The sequence below is a fragment of the Polypterus senegalus genome, chromosome 6 (assembly GCF_016835505.1).
Source record: "Polypterus senegalus isolate Bchr_013 chromosome 6, ASM1683550v1, whole genome shotgun sequence".
In the NCBI taxonomy this organism is placed as follows: Eukaryota; Metazoa; Chordata; class Cladistia; order Polypteriformes; family Polypteridae; genus Polypterus; species Polypterus senegalus.
Window position 1 is genome coordinate 108,366,248 of NC_053159.1, and position 20,649 is coordinate 108,386,896.

Here is a 20,649-nt window from a genome sequence, read left to right on the forward strand (position 1 = left end):
ACAGCCTTTTCTGGAAATCACAGCATGAAAATTCACAAATGTTGACATATAATTTGTTAACAATCTTTTTATCCCTTTTAACAAAACTGGATTTTAATGAATCCTATTTTTTATGTTTTCATGGCTTTATGCTTTCATTTTTTCAAACAATTTCAGCAAAATCTGTTATAATCAAGTCCTCAAGTTTTTGTTATAAAACAGAAAGCTCAAACAGTTGATGGGCATGATCAAACAATGTCTTTTTGCAGAGTGTTATCTAAGATGAAATTTACTTACACGTCGCTTCATTCTTGAATAAACTCTTAAACGGAAATGACAACACCTTGAGGAATGTGCCTTTTTAAAAATTAGACTTATTGAAGCATAAAAGTTTTCACCTTGTGATTCTGATATGATGTTACCGAGATGAAAGCTGTCTCATGGAAAATATGTGTACAAAAGGCCGTGTTCTTGGAGCTGAAGCCATTGTTCTCGTCGGCTTTCACAATATGGAGCCGTGGCTGATACTTGTGCATAGAATTGAGAATAATCTGGAAAAAAGAAAGAATACAACAGTTGCTCAGAAAGTTGAGATATGGAACTGAGGAATAACTAAATTTCAAATACTTTTTCACACAGCAAACTTTAGATGTACATTACAAGTCACTTGGCAGTGCAACTGATAGCAAGTTGCATACTATAAAGGCCCACCAAGTTGGAAGTGAGTTACGTCCCAAGTGACAGCACCACACTGGCAGGGTACAGAAACTAGACTTGCCATTATGATGACACAGGAGCCAGTTGTAAATCCTGCACATGTGCCAGATGTGGAAAGAGGATCAAGTACAGCAGAGAGATTGAGAGTGATAAAGAACTACAGTGTGGCTGGAATTATGTAATGTCCTCCCAGGATGCTACAGGGAGGACTGACATCCTATTTAAATACCAAGGAGGGCTAAACAGGTATGGGGGTATCCAATGAACAGATTTTTAAAAAAAACAATGTGATCTTCAGTGTATAGTGAATCAAGTGGCAGAAGTTTGGGAACACAAAGTGATTCATCAGACGTTTGTAAAGAAGTCAAAACAAACCTCAAAGTCTGAAACTAGCAACCTCAGAACAAGAAATTCTTAAGCCTTTTTTTTTTTTTTTGCTTTCAAAATCAAAAACAATCGTCACTGGGAATCTACAATCCATCACCCTTAAATACAAAGGCCACTGTCATGTCAGAAAACAGTATTTTTCCAAACATAGAAACAAGCAACATGCTAACATGAACGAAGCTACTGTTAATGCAACAGAAAATAAAATAACATAATATATAAGGACAAATCAATTTTGTGTAAACAAAACAGAGGCAAAGTCCCCAAATGACCAATGGGAGTATGTGGCCAATATGTCAGGAAGCAATGACCAAGTTGCACATTTAGGGGTAAACTTGTAGAGAAGAGCCAAGCAAAATGACACCTTTTATTGGCTAACTAAAAAGATTACAATATGCAAGCTTTCGTGGCAACTCAGGCCCCTTCTTCAGGCAAGATGTAAACTTGGAAAGTACAACAGGAGGCCAGTACTATCTTACATAAAGTAGGAATTTCCTTGCTAAAAATTCCAGCCTGGATGTCTGCAGTTTGGTTTCTGCCAGTGGCATCTATGAATCCACAATGAATGAATTGCAAAGGTGCTTAGCACCTGTTCTTTAACGCTTTGATCAACAGGAGGAACCTATATGCTTCTGTTGATGTCAGCTGAGCTCTGCTTCCACAATACATAGCATCAACAGCTGTAGTGAACATGCCACTGCACTCCACCCACCCACCTATTGTGCAAATCCTACCGACTACACCAAGTGTATTGTCATGGAGTGGTTGGAACACGTTCTGCAAGACTGAGAAAAAGGCAGGAATTATTTTGGTAAGGATCACAAGGTAAAACATTAATCAGAAAATGGCTAAGAATTCGTAACCAGAAAGTCAGAAAACATGACCATCAAAATTGAAAACTAAACTCAAAGTCAAAATATTGAAAACAATACATTTGCTTACCAGGAATGCTAACTAAAGAAATACATGCAACTCTTTTTTGTTGTTCTTGTAAACTCAAATGATTTAGGATGTCAAATACTGAATATTGTATGATTATTTCTGAAGCAGTACTGACCGCTCAAGAAAATAGTGATGAAAATAAACTTAAACAGAAAATAAACAGAATTGGAATCTACATGCATTAAAACCTAATATGAACCTGAAAAAGCCCACCAAAGTACCACAGGAAAGCCAAAAAATATTTTCAAATGAAACTAAATTATAGCAGGACACCCCACAATGTATCCGAGTCTAAACATTGCCACTAGTGGGCAGTTATAAACCTTATACAAGTTACAGAGGCAGTGTGAGGCAGCTCCTTAATGCTTAATATACCACCCACTCTATGATCATGCAAGGTGTGTCACTTATTATCAAAAAAATCGACTTGGTGGGCTCTTTGTGATTTTTTTTACACTTATCCGCCCCTGGTAAATTACTGTGCACCTCCAATGCCTATGATGCTTTGCTTATAGCTAAGTTAGATAATAAAAGGCAGTACTTTGTAATATTTTACATAACAATAAAATGTGTTTTCCCCTTTGCTTTCAGGCATATATAATGTGGTATGTTCCCAGAGCCCCAGTCTACACTACACCCTGGAGCATTTCATGCAGCCATCTTGCAGACAGGTGACCCTTTTTTTCTGTCACAATATTGTAATGTGAGTACAACTTATACTCCCATTCTAAAGATTAGAAAGAGAAATACTGTACACACAGTTAAAAACCAGTAGAGCAACAAAATTTGAAAAGAAGCAACTAAAATGAACATATTTGAATCATTAACACCGGGGAAAATTCTAAGAATCATTTAGAGTCATCACAGACTAGTCGAAAAGGAAAAAGTGTCAACATTTTTCTGGTTTAAGAAAAGCAGAGGACATAGAAATATGCATTAGTCAAAATATTACTGAATATGGAAGAATGTTTACTGTTAATATTGCATATAAAAAATAATAACAAATACATAATTTATTAGACATAAAATTGCTTTGTTTTTGTCCTTTAGTTTCATTCATGTCATCCTATAAATAAAACAGAATGTCTGTGTGTGTCAGTGGCAGAAAACTACCAGTTAAAAATTTTGTGACTATATTAAGGCAGTCTGTAGGGAGTGTAGTGCAAAGCTGAAGGGAGATGAGCATATTCTGCAGATAGCTGAATGTATCCAAACATCGCTTAAAGTGGTTATTTAGAGATACAATGTTAAAAACACTGCAGAACTTGATTGTTAGACCATGATGACTTCTTTGTGACTATCAGAATTATCAAGTTTTCAAATGCATCACAATATTAATGTCTCTGAAAAAGGACTCAAATTTGGAATGGGAAAAAGGCATGGGACTTGGAATGCTGGGAGTGAAATGAATAAGAAGACAGACAATACATCCCTAACATTTTCAGACCTTCTCAGTCCAAATTAAGTTTGTGAGGTGCTGGAGTCTATGCCAGCTGCACTGGGTGTAAGGTTTGAAACAGAACTGAATATGGTACAAGTTCATTGCACACACACACATTCACTGTCATGAGCCCACTTTACTTTCACCAATTAGCCTAACAGGCAAGCCTTTCACAGTGGTGGGAGATAAAGCCCATGTAGGTGAGGGGCACCTGTGCAAACACCATACAAGCAACAACCAGACAGGAGACTGAAGCACAGGATTCAGCATCCATGAGGTGGTAGCGCTATCAGCTGTGCCACTGTTTAGCCCATGAGGCATTTGGGAATTCAGGATGTAGGAAATAAAAATAATCTGCATTTTCTATCAGAAGGGACAATTATATTATTCCTGAAGATATTTTTAATTTTGTTGTTTAATATGATGAATAAAGAGTGGACTGGGAGCATCTAGGAATTCTTCAGCAGAGATAAAGAAGGTTGCAAGGGATAGGGTAATGTGATGAGTTTAGCTTGGCATGTTTACTCTAAGAAGATTAAATGGAAACAAAAAAGTCTTAATGAGGAAAATTTGCTACATTTCTTTATTTATCCTTTCCAGTGTTTAACAAAAAATACTGCTTTTTCGTGCATTTAAGAAAATGCCATGTACAGTATTCCCACTAGCAAGCTCTAATGACGTGTTGAACCGCTTCACTTTCCAATTTATTTTGCTGTATGTGTGATGTTGGGTGGATCTCTATCATTAGCAGACAAGAGACTTGTTATTTTTTCACGCCTGGAAGTAAATTCCAGGTTATGCTCTGTAAGAATGGAAGCAGTAAAGATTTGGGGTTTGGAGAAGCCAGTTCTCTTACACCTTTTTTCACTGCTGACACTACCGTATCTAAGAGATAGTAGCAGGTTAATGTTGCTTTCTCAGTCCAAAATGAACTCTGATGGCAGTTTTTCCTTACTGCCACTGTTATGCACTTGTGAACTGTTCATTTTAACAGATTATCTCTTTGTAGTTCATAGAGTACTGTAAAAGATGCTTGTCGAAAATACATTTAATGCATCATGCAATCATTTATATGGGATGACATCCAGCAGCAAGTGCAGATTGGTGGCATCTTTCCAGGGAAACAAAATGCAGCATGTAACTGTTGATCTCAGTTTCTGAAATTGGCTACTTATTTAAAGCTGCTTGATGATAATAAATACATGCAGAGGACTAGCAATATCTTTATAGACCTTTAACTAGGATAGCAGACCAAAATTGCCATTCCTACTTGTGGAGCACAAAATGGGTGAACATAAAACTGAGAGACATTATTGGAATGCCATATTTATAATGCACGTGACATAACATATCTGGTGAGTTTGAACTGTACAGCTTAACCAGACATAAATGATGCCCTCCTTAAAATTCGTTATAACTAGCTCTGTCTCGTTCTGCATTCACTTCCTCATCTCGCCTGGACAACTCAGACTCATTTAGTCAGGTGCATTCAACCTCAAGGGCTTTGCTATCACCATAAAAGCCTCTCAGTCTTTAGTCCTCAAGCTGCCATCAAAGCTGACACTTAAAATACTACATTATTTATACAATCGCACTATTCATTGATTTATCCTGGAGCATAAAGGAATACAGCAACCGTGAAGTGTGCTTAGATCCTCTGCACAGTGTCCAGTCACTTCCCCACCAGATATGTGCTTGTCACTGCAATGTCACCATTCACCTCCAGCACAAACACCGGTCCACTTTGGAAATCTTTCAGGTTAATCCACTTGGGACTGTTAGTCAAAAGAGGTTTGTGTTGTGTTTGTAGCAGCAAGGGAAGAAAATTTCTGTAGGGCTTTTCAGTGGCCCCAGCTGACCTTGAGGTGACAGATCTTAAGGACCATGCAGGGCCGCCCTTTGACCTCTGATTACAAGGCATCAGCCACAGATGATTACCGCCGCTTTAGTCTCCAGTCTTAAGACTGCAATTACACAGCAGGTCTGCAAGTCTTTAAACAACTAAACAGTTACATTTTTATGAGCAGATCAATGTCAGGTTTGCTGCATTATTAGTTTTTTTTTTTATTTATACATTTGTGAATGGTTGTATGCATGTTTTTATTTGTTTGATAATATAAGAATGGCAATGATTGAATCAATATTTTAAAGGTTAAATACACTCATTCTGTCTTTCTTCTATGTTACAATGGAATCTAATTGAGTACTCCTAGCATTCGCCTTGCTCTTCTTTGAAAATGTATGGACCACTATGATTCTTAAACCACAATACTTTGTCTTCATTTCTTCAAATAAGTGCTTATTGTAAGAGTTGGCAGAACTGGGCGTCAGACAGCCCAGCCCTTGACTACTTGTCCTAATTATTGGTCTTATCATTTCGAAAGCATGAGACTCATCTTGACAGTCAGACTCAGCACTGGTCTTAGAGGCTATGAACCTAATGAGGTCTTATCTGACACAATCAGATGGGACAAGTACTCAGAGGCACCCTTTGGGCTAAGCTCACGTCTACCAAGTTGTTGAACCTTTTAATGGTTCACTGGCTATCCTCAATTTTGACTTGTGTAGATCTATCTATTTACTGAATTTACTTTTTTCATTGCAGGTATTTTGTTACTTCATTTTAAGACTGATGGAACACAATTCAGACTACAGTACATCGAACAAATCTAAATCAATTCTTCCTTCACTCACTTAGTAAACGTATGTAATTTGTTGAGGATTGGATGAGTTTTTACTTGCAAAGATTACAAGATTAAAGTTTCTAATCAAAACTCTTTCAGCTAGACATAATTTATCTGCTGTTCATTTATGATGAATAAGACTTCAAACGTATAGATTTCTCTTTCCTTATATCATAGTAAATTCATTCATGTTGATTTTAGGTTGTTCCTTCATTGTAAATCTATCTTTCCATTCATTTGCTAAACCAATTTGATGGTTGTGTGAAGTGAGTGTTTATCACACTTCCATCAGGCAGGAAGTAACACTGGACGGGTCATTACTCCCCTCCAAGTCACTAATAACTGATTAGTTTATAGAAATTGTAGATTGTACAAAGATCTCAAGGCTGTACAGTGGCACATATGGTAGCCCTAGAGCATCACAGTTCTTTTCTGATTTTGGCCTGTGTGTAATTTGGATGCTTTCCCCATACCTGCAAGACTGTACATCACCTATGGGTATTCCTCTTTTGCCCTTTTATCCTATTGTTTAAACATGTCTTTTTAGTTTGGTTAGTGGGTTTTGCTTATTTCAGTGGGAGAATGTACTATATGTCGCTATGTTTTGACCAAACAATGCCATGAATGAAGATTCCACTTAGTGCTTTTATCATATGGTCCAACTGTTTAACACTGAAAACGCAAAGCCTGTGAAGAAAGTGGAAGGATAGATAAGCTAAGATTCTAAGGGGATAAGCACTTTTTATTGCAACATTACATTTTTCTGTTTTTGATATATCCTTTTGTGTTGTATTTTGGCCATGATGTATTTGTAGTTAGTGTGTAGCATGCTGATTTTATGCATGGAAGTGGTTTTAATAAGAATAAATCCAATTAAATAGAATAAGCATAGTCACAATGGAAGTGGAAGCTCTGGTCAAACAGTCAGTTCTAATATTTCAGTAAAACTCCCCAGTCTTAAAGCTGTGGTACTAGAGATGAAATAAAAATGAAAAGTTCAATCACTGTTATGCCCCTAATCTACACAAACAAGTTAAGGGTCTGTTGGCTTGGTCAGGCCTTTAATGTCTGGATAATAAAGCTTAGCACTGTTTGGGGTATTGTACAGCTTCATTTTATTCATCAGGTGTTTATTCTTGGAAAATGAAGCACACAAACAAACCAGCATATGCTTTGTTTGTTAGAATCCAATAACTGATTATGTTCAATAATTCATTCATTTTTAAATGTGAGAAGGCTGATAATCAATTGCAGGGCAGATTCTTGCCCCTCAACAAACTTTCATGATTCCAGGTTTTTGTCTTCCAGAGATTAATTTTTGGTAACTTAAAAAAAATATAATGCGCATTTTTAATCATTGTTTTTATTTTTAGGACAGAGATGTCACATTGGCAACATTTTTAGACGTTGGGTTCCTCTATTTAGTTTTTGTTTCTGATGGCTATGGTCATGTTATTTATAATTAAGTCTCTAATTGCCAGTCACATGTTCAGGTGATGTAATCACACATTCATTATTTAAGGTATTGGCACAGTTATCAACAATTCCTAGCTTAAATAAACTTGCTTTCACAACTCTTTATCTCATTTAAGAGTCAGAAATACCTAAAAAGTACTTCCAAAAAGTGTTAGGACTTTTCATGTGTGTTTTCTCAATTTTTTTTTTGTCCTTTTGCATTTTGACCTCCTATCTGTCCCTTATCCGCACTTCATCTCCAAGTCGTTACTCTTAAAAAAAAAAAAACTGTCAATTCCTCTTTCAGCACATAACAGTCTACTTCTTTTGCTAATTTCTTCTACTGTTTTGGCTCCTCTTATGTCTTCTTTGGTACCTCATTTCACTACGGAGACCATAGCACCCACAATTACACATAAAGGGCCAAAGTAGAACTACGAGCAATTAATTATACTCTGTCATTCACTTGTTTATTAATTTTTTTTTAAATTAGTAGGGGATCAGAGCTTACTTAATCTGGAGCACTGGATACACAGTGGGAAATTACCTTTGATGGGACAGCAGTTAACTGCCAGACTCACACTCACACCCAGAGTTTCTTACAACTGTTTTGTAGTCTTGGTTTTTAAGATTGTCATCATCATACTTTTCGTTTTGGTTTTCTGGGTGTTCTGGTTATCAAGCTGTCATTTTCCAAATTTTCATCCTGGTTTTTCTGATACTGAAGGAGCTACAGCATTTGGTATCATTTGTCCTGTGTCATCTCCACTAGACTTTGCCATTATTAGGATACAATTAAGGGAGAATTAAGGGAGATAGCCTTTTTATTAAAGGAGAGACTCTCAATGACCTTAGAATTAAAGGTTACTCTTTACAATATTTAGGTTCTAGACTAAAACACACAACTACAATTTTGGTTTATTAAATTTCATTCATTGTAGCCATTGTACCATCTTTTTAGGTTTCATTTTCCAATGTTATGTACAGTATGCAACTTCTGTTCCCAGAAGGTAAACCTTTAATATAGTATATTTTCTTTTGGAGTAATCATTCTCTTTGGTTTCACCATTGTGATTATATTGAGGGTTTGTGAGTATGCTGTTAGATGGAGTGGCATCTCATGAAGTTCTCCTCTCTGCCCTGGGCCCAGTTGTTCCAGAATAGACTCCAGTTCCCTCTGAACTGTTTGGACAAAATCAGGTTACACAGTAGAGTCAAATTAGAGCCATTGGTTAATTTAATTCACAAGCTTTTGTGATGTTAAAGGAGCCCAGAGACAGCCAGGATGAGCCATAAACAGAGGGTGACAGGGCTGACATTTGGACACAGACACTTCGGTCTTTAAGGTAGCAGAAACACTAACCACTGCTCCACCATACCTCCCTGTAATCATATAATTCAAAAGATCAAAAAATCTTTTTTTTTTGTAGGATGAATAGTCTTTGTAGGTCTAACCAGTGATTTGATGTTGTGCCTTGCGTGAGTGGAATTTTAAGGGTTGGGTTCACCCGAATTTTCTGTATCAATGCTGCATACTTCAGTGTTGCTTATGTCCATTGTTCAAATGTTGTTTGCTCTAATGGAGTATACTGTATCTTTCCAATGTCATGCCAGGTCTTACATAATTTTTCATGCATTAACACATCCTAATGGAATTCACATGGTGACTTTCCCCATCTCTTAGTATACTTTGCATGCACAGTTCCCAACAGTGTGGTTTACTGTTTGTTGTTCTCTGTGTCAGGATGGCCTGTCCTGATATTGTGGTTATATCTTTACCTTTATTGACAGAGTAGTATTCTGCTCCTGTTTACTTAATAAGATGCCCTCATTATTGCTGTAAGAATAGAAATATTGCAAATTGGTTGGTTCACAAATTTACAAAACCACATGTAAAGATTTTTAGATTCTTTGCATACCCTCATAATGTGTTTAGTTCATTTGATTTTGTAAGTCAAACCGCAACATACAATAAGGTAACAAATAGGACCGTCACCCATAAAAATCTGGTGTTGTATGTCACCTGGATCAAAGCTGCTACAGGTCTCCCTGAAGCTTCAACCTGACATTCCAGTTCACCTATCATTATTACTGAGAGAAGACTCACTGCAGGGGTACTGATTCCTAGTCTTCTGAAGACATATTAATTGGTAACTAACTGTTTGTGGCTCTGGCCTTGGCTCATTACAGCATTTTGTTATGTTTGAGCCAACAGTGCTTTAAAGATACACAAGTGAAAATGTTTACCTTCTTTGTAATGGTCAGTTGTCAGCTGTAATTCTTTGCTGTTTGATTTTTCGGGGTATATTTGATAAAGCTTTCTTGTATCTGCTAAAAAATGTACGCACATAAAATAATTCCCTGAGTTTAAAACCTAATATAGGTTTTAAGACAGCTGATGAGTCCAATTCTAGATCCACTAAGTGTGTAGCTGGCCTAAAAGTGCAAGTTATGAAGCACTGAGTTCACTGCTTTTGTTTGGGATATTTACATCTGAGTTTAGGAATAATTTCTACAGAATCCTTTTCCATCTGATATCATCTATCATGTTGGTTTACCAAGAAGTGATGTCGCTCCTACATTTTCTTATGTTAAACCTCCATGAATATTTTTTTTCTTTCATTTTATTGGAGGAAAATAACATTCCATACAATCAAATCAAGCTTCCATCCATCCATCCATTTTCCAACCCGCTATATCCTAACTACAGGGTCATGGGGGTCTGCTGGAGCCAATCCCAGCCAACACAGGGCGCAAGGCAGGAAGCAAACCCCAGGCAGGGTGCCAGCCCACCGCAGTCAAATCAAACTTATATAACGAAAAAAAAAAAAATTCATGCAATCAAGTTGAATTTAACAAAACAGAATTCAACCCCCACCTGAACTCGATGAATAATTAAAGCTGGGCTCCCAGTCATCACATTGTCTGCCTCTGCTGCCCTGAGACTTTACTGTCCGCCTTTAGAACAGCCACACCCATTATTTGCAGGAACGGATCATTTGTCCCTTTAGCATATGATCTGTTTAATGGCATAGAACAGGTCTAGGCGAGCTGTATTGCATGTTGTCTCCAAGTGACCTTCTTCCTGTATGCTCCTTTTTATTTGAGTTTTCTATTTTGTTATTAAGTTACAATATATGCAGTATCAACCATTTAGATATTATCAAATTTATCATGAAATTGACACTACTACGTTACTGGGAAGGATAAATTAAAAGCTCTATTGTACATAATGCAATATTGCATCTTGTATATTAAAGACCATTACAAAGACTGACAGTACTTTAGCAGAATAAGAGAAATAGTTTGTGAAAGTGCACAATAGGATTCATTTTGCATGCTATAAATGAGCTTCTATACTAAAAGGTCCTTCCTCATGTGATTTTCCTCTGGCTATCCTAGTTTACTTTCAAAATATGCAGGCTAGATTGACTCTAAAATGGAGTGATGTGAATGTGAATATGAGGGTACAAACACCGCTGTCCTGGGTTGGTCCCACTCTTGCGCCAATTCTCCTGAGATAGACTGTGTCTTCCAAAATTTTATAAATATAGCTTTTTGAAAGAAGTCAAAAAAGAACCTAGAACATTTTCATATCTGTTTTTTTTTTTGCAAATTTGGTGAATTTATGAGCAACTATACTGTGACTATCACAGCTTTACCATGCACACCTGCTTATCATGGTGAGAGAAGCAGAGATTATTTTAATGGCAATAAAAAGTAGACAATACATAGCTAAAATCAGATGTTATGGGACAAGAGTGTAATGACCAAAACTGTTAAGTAACAGGCATCAGAGTCAAACAAAGCCAGAAAATAAAACAAAAATCTAAAACAACGTGCTTTCTAGTTATTTTTCAGCAGACTTCTCATAATGAAGTGGGAATGCCCAGTCGTCACAAAGATGTCACAGGCATGTAGCCGCACTCCTTGTGCACATATCCACAACCACATGGTGCCATATTGTGTAAACTCAATAATGTACAGTTCACTGCAAAAACCTAAATGAAAATTATAAAAACAATAGTGAAAAACTGTTATGTAAGCCATGACAAATCATAATTACATAACTGTCCTATCCTGAAATAACATGCTTGGCCTTGACTGTTTGCCAGGACAACACAGACCATTTCTTCACTATATCTACCACATAGTAGCTGTACACAGTTAATTTTCATATATGTTTCTTCAGCATAAATAAGACATTCAGTATATACTGCATAAAGCTGTTGATGCAAAGAAAATGCCAAGGATAATGGTAATCAGTCAATTTCTTATTCCATGAAACCATTCAGTGGACCCAACATCCTTTAGCAATGATACCAGAAATTTTCCTTTTGATATTTCTGCAATTGTTTCCATACATTTGCAGGCATAAATAGAATAACATAGCATTCTTAAATCTGTTTAACCTAGTCACTAGGGAACAGCAGCCCACCACTGACCACAAGGCCAGAAAAAGCACTGAACAGGGTGCTAGTCTACATGTGTGTACATACACATATGTACACACACAAGCACATGGCCCCAGATCAGCATTTGTTTGAAAAGAAAAATGAAACCAAAGCTAAACAAAGTCAAAGACTCAATGAACAGGAGATGACGTACTGATTGGAATGGGCAAAAAATGAAATCAGAGAACATGCTAGAAGTTAAAGGGAAATCAATACAAAACAACAAATCTCAAAACCCGAAATATAAAATCAGCCTTAATCACATGGCAGAAGACCTAGTATTTATCTAAGAACAAAATTGAAATTCTTAGAGAGTGATTTGTCTGAGTTTCATCAAGAAACTTGAATATCAATGACACTGCACTGCCATCTTAAGTATTGGAGGAGCTTTGACATAGCATGTAACAATGCCTCAGTCACATGACTGGCAATGGGTCTAACAACCATAAACAAGGTCGGCATAGCCATCAAAGTGACATAAAATTAGTAATGGAGGACAGGAAAAATATACAAAAAATGGTGTTATGATAAAGAAAAAAAAAGTCAATCAATCCATCTCTCTATCTTCTAAACCCTCTTTATCCCGAGCGGGGTCACAGTGACGCTGGGCCTATCCCAGCAACAATGGGGCGCAAGGCAGAAGCAATCCCTGGACAGGGCACAAATGTAATCAATACATTTAATAATTTTTAAACTGCACAAAAATAGGCAAAATGAATTCATAATTAATATATATGTTCAAAAATCAACAATTAAGGCAGACTCATCTTACAGCTGCTGTAAATCTCTTTTCATCTCTGAGACATGATTTCACCTCAACTGCGACAAAATGTGTCATTTGAAGGGTTTATTTTAGAGTAGCTACTTACATGACCAAAGGGATCAAGGTGGTTGTTGGTGAGCTTTAACTTTTGAAAAGAAACCAGTTGGCGCATCCAATGCATTCCTGTAGCTGGAGAATCTGGGTGGACATACAATCGCCCTGGCATTGCTGGTTCTGCCTTGCCTGCAACCATCCTGTAACAACACAGTAACAGTAAGCGACTCAGTCTAACACAGGAGAGATAACACTTGTCTGTTTAAGAGTGTGAGTGGGAGAGTGAGATGCAGTGATCATACATAGCTGGGCATGTAACTCTACAACTCCTTCTTTTAGGTCAGTCCATCAGTCTTTAATTTACATAGTGGGGCTGTGTGGACTCAAATCTCAGCCTGGCCGCTTTCTGTGTGGAGTTTGTGTGCTCTCACCATGTTTGTGAAAGTAATCTAGGTAGCTGTGCCCCTGTTGAACATCAAGAGATGCTACCATCACAACAGGGGGTCAATTAAGACTCTGTAAGTAGTAGCATAAGCTCCATTGTGGGGTCTGAGGTTTACCAAGCCATTAGGGAACAATGTGTTGTAGCCTTTCAGGGCTACTGGGGAGGACAACTAGCCCTCTGTGGTGCAGCAAAACGTTTTGGGACACCTGGTGCCACTAGGGGAAGTTCTACCCATGTGATAGCTGTCAGCCGGAACCATGGAAGTGCTTAGGTAAGGAGTCTGTGGCACAGTATAAAAGGGCCTTGAACTTAGAGTAGGGGCACAGTTGGTTACAAGGGTACAGCTGACCGAAGGGAGGAAGGAGAGTACTGGAAAGTGAGGTGGGAGAACAAGTGAAAAAGAGCAGCAGGAATTTACTGCCACTAAGCTAGATCTGGAATGCAGATGTGTTTGTTATTTTTGTTCATTTGTACTTTGTTCTTCCCCAGTATTGCTTATTCCATTTTTTTGTTAATAAATCCCCATTTCTTTTGGTACTATGCTCCTTCTGATTGTTTGAGTTTGGGGTTCACAAAGGAGTGCCCCCTATATTGTCCACACTACCATATCCTAAAGATGCTCCTGTTAGATTAGTTGGAGACTCTGAACTGTCCTGCTAAGCATGAGAGTGCCTTGTGATAGACTGGCACCCTATTCAGGGTTGATTCCTACATATTCCTGATGTTGATATGAGAGACTCTGCCTCTCCAGAATCTAAAAAATAGGATTAAGTGAATTCAGTGATGAATTGATATATGTACTGTATATAGGTGTGGACACCATTTCAAAGTCTTTTAGCTGTAATTGTAGAAATTCTCCTACAGATATTTATGCAAATTACCCCATAGACTGATTGACATGCCAATAAAAGTAACACTCTCAAACCTGCTTCACCCAAATCAGAGTCATGGTGAATTAAGAATTGACCTAACTGATCTTTGGGATGTCAGAATAACTGATAAAAAGTACTTCTAAAAAACATGCATTTGATTAAATACATAAATTAGTTCTTTTATCTTTCTGCTACAATATTTCTTTTCTTAGAGGATTTGATATTCCTTCTGAATAGTTCTGGAATCAAAGAGATGACTTTGTATACACAACATTCAAACTCATAGTCTGCAGTTGGTGTAATGTGGCCATGCAGATCATGTGGTTTCATGATTATGTCCTTGCTCTCCACACTAGAGCACCTCAGGAACAAAATGTCTTAGGGCAGGCTTGACTGCTTAATTGGCTGTTATTTTCTGAGGCAGGTTGAAAGCTATTATAAGGGAGGGCTTGCGGCAGTCCGAAGAGAATGACATACAGTACCATATATCTCATAAAAACTGCATGACACAGTGAGCCTGAGTCAGGGCATTTGGGAGGTCATAACACATCTTCACTATCAATATTACTCTTAGAATTTGCTTGCTCTTATTTTAGATTTATTTATAAACAAAATAAAAAATACACACTTAATATATTTGCATCTCTGATTCACCTTACTTCTCAAGAAGATGAGTGAATATAGAAAATGTATGGATGGATTTCTTTCAATAAGCATGCATTTCCCTATTCTGTTTAATTCATCTGAACCAAGCAATAAATTATGGGGTACTGTATGGGTTCTATTTTCTTCTGGTTGTCCTTTCAAATCAGTAGTTAATCAAACCACACTTTAGCTATTTATGAGTGTTGCTTTGTAGTTGTTAGTGCTGCTGTCTTACAGCTTTAGATTCCTTTGTTTAAACCCTAAGAATTTCATATCTTTACATCAGTTTTTTTTATTTTGTTTATTCTGGTTTTCACTTCCTCATCTGAAATTATGGCCATGTATGAACAACTCTGAACGGATGTGTTGAAGTACCCTTTCAACAGATTGATGCCCTGTCTAGTGTTGTTTCTTAACTTGCACCCAATGTTAATCCTCCGACCCCACAATTGCATGTTTCAAAAAGGATGAGTGGATGTGCGTGTTTTTATTTCACCTATTGGACTTGTGGTGACTCCATACTGGCTGCACATGTTTTCTTTATTGATTGGTGTGTATGGTAAATTAACTGACCCATTTTTGGCTAACTAGTGAATATCATTTTATCATCACTTTTTCTAATCAAATCTTTTAGATCGTTTCCAGCTCAGAGACTTCAAGGACAAATCTTTTCTTTTTATGTATGATACCATACTTTTGTTTTTTTCTGAATTTCTAATGCAGACTTGAGGTTTCTCCTCTGAGGGCTGACAGGAAAAACCAAGGTGGAATATTCATAATAGGAAGGCAAAATGATTGTCCGTCAAAGCCAAAATTAAACAGCAAAACTCAAATTGTCTACCCAAATAGTCAATCACTGAGAATTTTAAATAGGGGTCTGGCATTTTTTTTCTTTTTTATACAGAACATCCACAAGTTTGAACACTGAAGGATGTTTGATGCCAGTTTAAGTACCAGAACCATGCCTACTAGCAACAGGTTGGGACATAATAAAATCAACCTTCAAAACTGGCAACTCCCATTAAAAACCAAGTTGGCACTGCACCATTCCAAAAACATAAAGGAATAACGAATTTGCAAGTCTTAAAATCTTTGTGAAAAATGAAAGTGAAACCAAATTACTTATATTGCAAATCCAAATTAAATAATAAAGTGTTCACAGATAAAAAAAAATCATAAACTGGTCAGTGGGTGTCAAGTTGTCAAAGGGTTGCCATGAGTAAAGGTCCTGCTAAAGAGGTAAAAGGCTTTTGGACCTCTATAAAAAAAGAAAACTCATGGTTTGCTTGTGTGCACGTGTGAGAAGACTGGAACCAACATGAAACAAATTAATGTGTCTCTGTGAACGGTACCTTGGACCTTTGTATGTTAATCAGGTCATTATTGTTTGTAACTAAAACTTCTGATAACAACTCATTGAGAAAGAGTTATTGGTGTCTTGGAAAGAAGGTCAGGAAATCAAATCAGCTAATGTATCAAGCAAGAATGTGGCACATTGAAGACATGCCTCTGTTGAGAAAGAAAATCTTTGGCCAGATGACATTTAGACCCTTCAGTGGTGTCACATGCTCCCTAGCTGCAACCATGTTGATTGTTTAAGAACAACGCTAGATAGAACAGGCAGAAAGCCAGAACTGTTTGCTAAAGGTATCAGTGATTGAGATGGGAGGGACAGTGGTGCTGCCGCTGACTTAGAAGTGAATGTTCTGGAAGTTCAAAAATCCTAGTTTTTTTAATTGCATAACTATATTTAACCAGAAGGGCTTATTTAAGAGTAACATTTGAATTTGTTCACCATAAGAACCACATTAGTGCTTTCGAGGACTATTGTGAGGAGGAGAACCTGCTAAACCACAAGGATGATTCAAGAAGAGCCACTACAAGTGAGCTACAGGAAGGTCCAAGTGTTATGATTAAGACAGGGTTCTCCTCCATGGTTCATGTTTTAACTGCTACTTTTGGCCTTTTTTGTTCATTATCCTTTGTTGTTTTCCATTTTTTATATAATACTGTATTGTATTGCTCATTTACTATTTGCTTAATTGTGTATTCTTTGTGTGGTTATTGTTCAGTATTTATGTATTTCTTGCTATTCTCCTATGTTCCTTGTGTTTTGAGGGTGGATCCCAAGAGACATGGCTGCCTGGCCATCATAGTTTAGGAACCAGCCCCCAGCCCAGAGGAAAGCTGGGAATTAAAGTTTGGGGTAGGTCATATGAAAGTGTATTGGTGGTTCAGTGGTTTTGTGGAGTATTGTATTTTGTTTGGTTGTAATCTGTTTTTTTTAACTATAGTCTTTTTCTGTTTTGCCCTGCTTCTTATAATTGTTCCTGTAGATTTTGTATTTGGACTAGTTTGCTTTGGATTGGTTTTTAGTAAACTACATTTTCCTCCTTTTTTTGAATATGTTGTTATTTATATTCTTTTAACAGTGTACTCTGGTGACTGTGTATTACTTATGCTTTTGGATTTAACAGCTGCCTTTGGCACGATAGACCATGAGATCTTCATCTCCAAGCTGGAGCAGTGGGTGGGCATCATAGGTTTAACTCTCCAATGGTTTAGGTCCTATCACTCAGATAGAAGTTTTTGTGTCAGCATTGATGATTTTACTTCCACCTCTGTTGCCCTCCCCTGGGGGTACCACAGGGCTCCATCCTGGGACCTCTTCTGTTCTCCTTGTACCTGCTGCCACTCGGTGCTATTTTTCGGAAACACGGTATTTTCTTTCATCTTTATGCAGAAGACTGTCAGGTTTATTTCCCTCTGAAGCGCCAAGGTCCATGTTCTGTCCAGCCCATGCTTGATTGCCTTATTGACATAAGGAGTTGGATGGCATTACATTTTCTAAATTTTAATGAGAACAAGACAGAAGTCATGCCATTTAGACCCAATAGCACCAGCAGGATCCCCTGCATCGACCTTTCCACTGTTGCTCAATTTGAGAAATCCATGATCACAAATTTAGGGGTGAAATAGTCATGTGAAAACAGTGTAAAATCTTGCTTTTTCTAGTTGAGGTGGCTGTCAAAAATCAAGCCTATTTTGTCTAAGTGCAACCTTGAAACAGTGATACATGCTTTTATAACATCTCATTTAGATTACTGCAATGTCCTTCTTTTTGGAATTAGCCAGGCCTCCATTGCTCACCTAGAGCTGGTGCAAAACGCTGCTGCTCGATTTTTAACTGGCACAAGAAAGCATGAGCCGGATTACCCGGATTTTGGCTTCCCTTCACTGGCTTCCAATTAGTTTTCGAATCCATTTTAAGATCCTTGTATTTGTTTTTAAATCTTTTAATGGTTGTCCCCCACTTTATTTGTCGGAACTCCTGCACCCTTACGTACCGTCTCGCTCTCTCAGGTTAGCAGACCAGATGCTTTTATGTGTTCCTAAAGCATGATACAAACTTCCTTGTGCTCAAGCTTTTTCAGTTGCAGTCCCAAATCTCTATAACGATTTGCACGTTAGGCAGGCTCCTTCGCTACCTTTCTTTAAATCCTATTTAAAAACACATTTTTACTCTCTGGCTTTTAACCCAGTATGATATGTTGGCTATCTGTATACTTTTTTTAAGAATCTTTTCAGTTCTTATGTGTTTATGTGTTTCTGTTTCATTTACCCTTCGGTTTTGTGTGTCTGATATGTTGGGTTTTCTTTTTTTTATTGTACAGCACTTTGGTCAGCCTTGATGTTGTTTTTAAAGTGCTTTATAAATACACAAATAAATAAGTAAATACATTTTTTCTACATTGTTGTGAAAAACTCCATTAAGTTTCTTTGTCAGACATGTCTGTGCAGGATGGAGTTTTACAGTTCTCCCCCTTGTGAAGCATATTTGTTGTTATTTTGGGACTTTTAAGAATATTTTAAACTTTTGAATCCAAACTCCATTTGGCTCAATATAGGCCAAAGCCAGCCTATAAAGTGGGAGTTCAGGCTGCCTTGGAGTGTTGCCAACTGTATTACACTATGGGACATTTGTATTGTGTGCTTTATGATTGTTTTGGTTTAGTTTGACTTTCATTGTATCTTAATAGCTTAAAATTTTACTTTAGGGAAGAGGAGGATTGTGCAGCGTGCAGGTTTAAGGCCAGCTAATTCATCTTCAACCCACTGTTGGTTTAGCCATTGTCTGAGCCCTGGTTTAAGAAAGTTTATCTCTTTTTTGGGTAATGTCTTTTTTAAATTATTATTTTACATGTGTTTTGTTGCTTTGCAAATTTTGTATTAAATATTGCTTTGTTAAAATATTATTTAGTATTTACATATTATGTAAATAGGCCAACATACTACAGACAGTCATTGAGTGTTATATGGTCAGAATCATAATTGTAAGTATTATTTGAGCTTAAAGTTACCCTCAGGTGGGGTTTAAAGGTCACCTCTACGCAAAAGAATTTGAGTCTAGCACCAGGAAGAAGGAACACTGGTGAAAAAAATGGCCAAACTGAGAAAGGGAGACAAAGAAAGAAGTGGGAGGTGAGAAGGGCAACTATGACAGAGTGCCTAGGAGATGGGTAAGTGGGTGAGGCACTCCACCAGACAGCAAGAGTAGCCGCCCATTTATCAAGGTCCAGTGGGGCAGCCAGCTTTGTTTTGGTATGTTTTCCACTAATTATTTGATTCAATTCCCTTTTTCTTTATCCCTTTGTATGTGTGTTTTATAAATTCTTAAGACGTATGTGACCCTAGTTTTTAATTATGTGTTACAAAATAATCTGTTGTCTCTCTTGGGTTAAGGTGCATATTTTGTGATATGTAGTTTCTGTTGTCTTTGGCAAATGGTAATCATCACACATATCCAGAACATTTCTGAACTCTCTGAAAGAATATAAAATAAAACTCCACCGATGCCAAGTAATCTGACTATGAACAGGTAAACTGGTCTTAATACCAGAAAAACACACCTTCAAAATTTGAAATATCATCTTCCTTAAGTCCCCGTGACCCTGTATTCGGATTCAGCAGGTTAGAAAATGGATGGATGGATGGATGGATCTTCCTTAAGTATTATGTCTTTGACCAATAAGAAATTATTCTATAGAAATTAAGCTAGATCAAAGCAATTAACAGAAATAAAAACATAAATGAGACTTGCCATTTGTTGTCACAGAATTTATAGCGATGTTCATCTGCTTGAACAATGTCAATAAGTAGAATATATTTTGTTTTCGGATTCATTCCAGACACTTTGATCTTGAAGCTTGGAAACATCCGTCTACAAAAAAAAATAAATGAGAAGAATTTCTAAATTTTTTTGTTATGCTTTATAAAACCAGATTTACCTTTTGTGAAATTTCAATAATGGATTTCTTCTTTTTTAAACCAAACTTTATTCAAGTGCATGATGGTAAGAAATATTTACTGATCTTGACTTTGCTGATGATACTGTGATCATTGTAGAGTCAATGGAGACTCTGATTGGGGCTCACGAGAGACTGAAAGAGGAATCTGGATGTCTAGGCATGTGACTGTCCCGGATAAATACCAATATCCCTTTAAGTGTGTCTTACTACGGAGAGAGTATCAACCTTGCTGAGAGGTTTACTTTCCTCAGCAGCGACATTCATGTCTCTGGTGGCTCTTCCTATGAAGTCAGTAGATGGATTGAGAGAGCATGGGGGGTCATGAGATCGCTGGAAAGGGGTGTGTGACGCTCCTGATATCTATGCAAAAGGACAAAGGTCCAAGTCTTTACAGTCCTGGTGCTCTCTGCTTTGCTATATGGTTTCAAGACATGGACACAATCCAGTGACCTGAGATGAAGACTACACTTCAATTGTCTCTCTGGAGAATCCTTGAGTACCA

General features: G+C 37.3%; 1 protein-coding gene across 2 annotated transcripts in view; it reads right to left on the minus strand.

Annotated features, from left to right (window-relative positions):
• Nucleotides 1–20,649, minus strand: part of tbx4 (T-box transcription factor 4) — a 106,726-nt gene that overhangs the window by 17,346 nt on the left and 68,731 nt on the right. For both annotated transcript variants that reach the window (XM_039756730.1, XM_039756731.1), the window contains exons 4-6: nt 19,940–20,059; nt 12,929–13,076; nt 378–530 (exon numbers count right to left, since the gene is read on the minus strand). In XM_039756730.1, the coding sequence (XP_039612664.1) occupies nt 378–530; nt 12,929–13,076; nt 19,940–20,059 (421 nt within the window). The remainder of the gene's footprint in view (nt 1–377; nt 531–12,928; nt 13,077–19,939; nt 20,060–20,649) is intronic.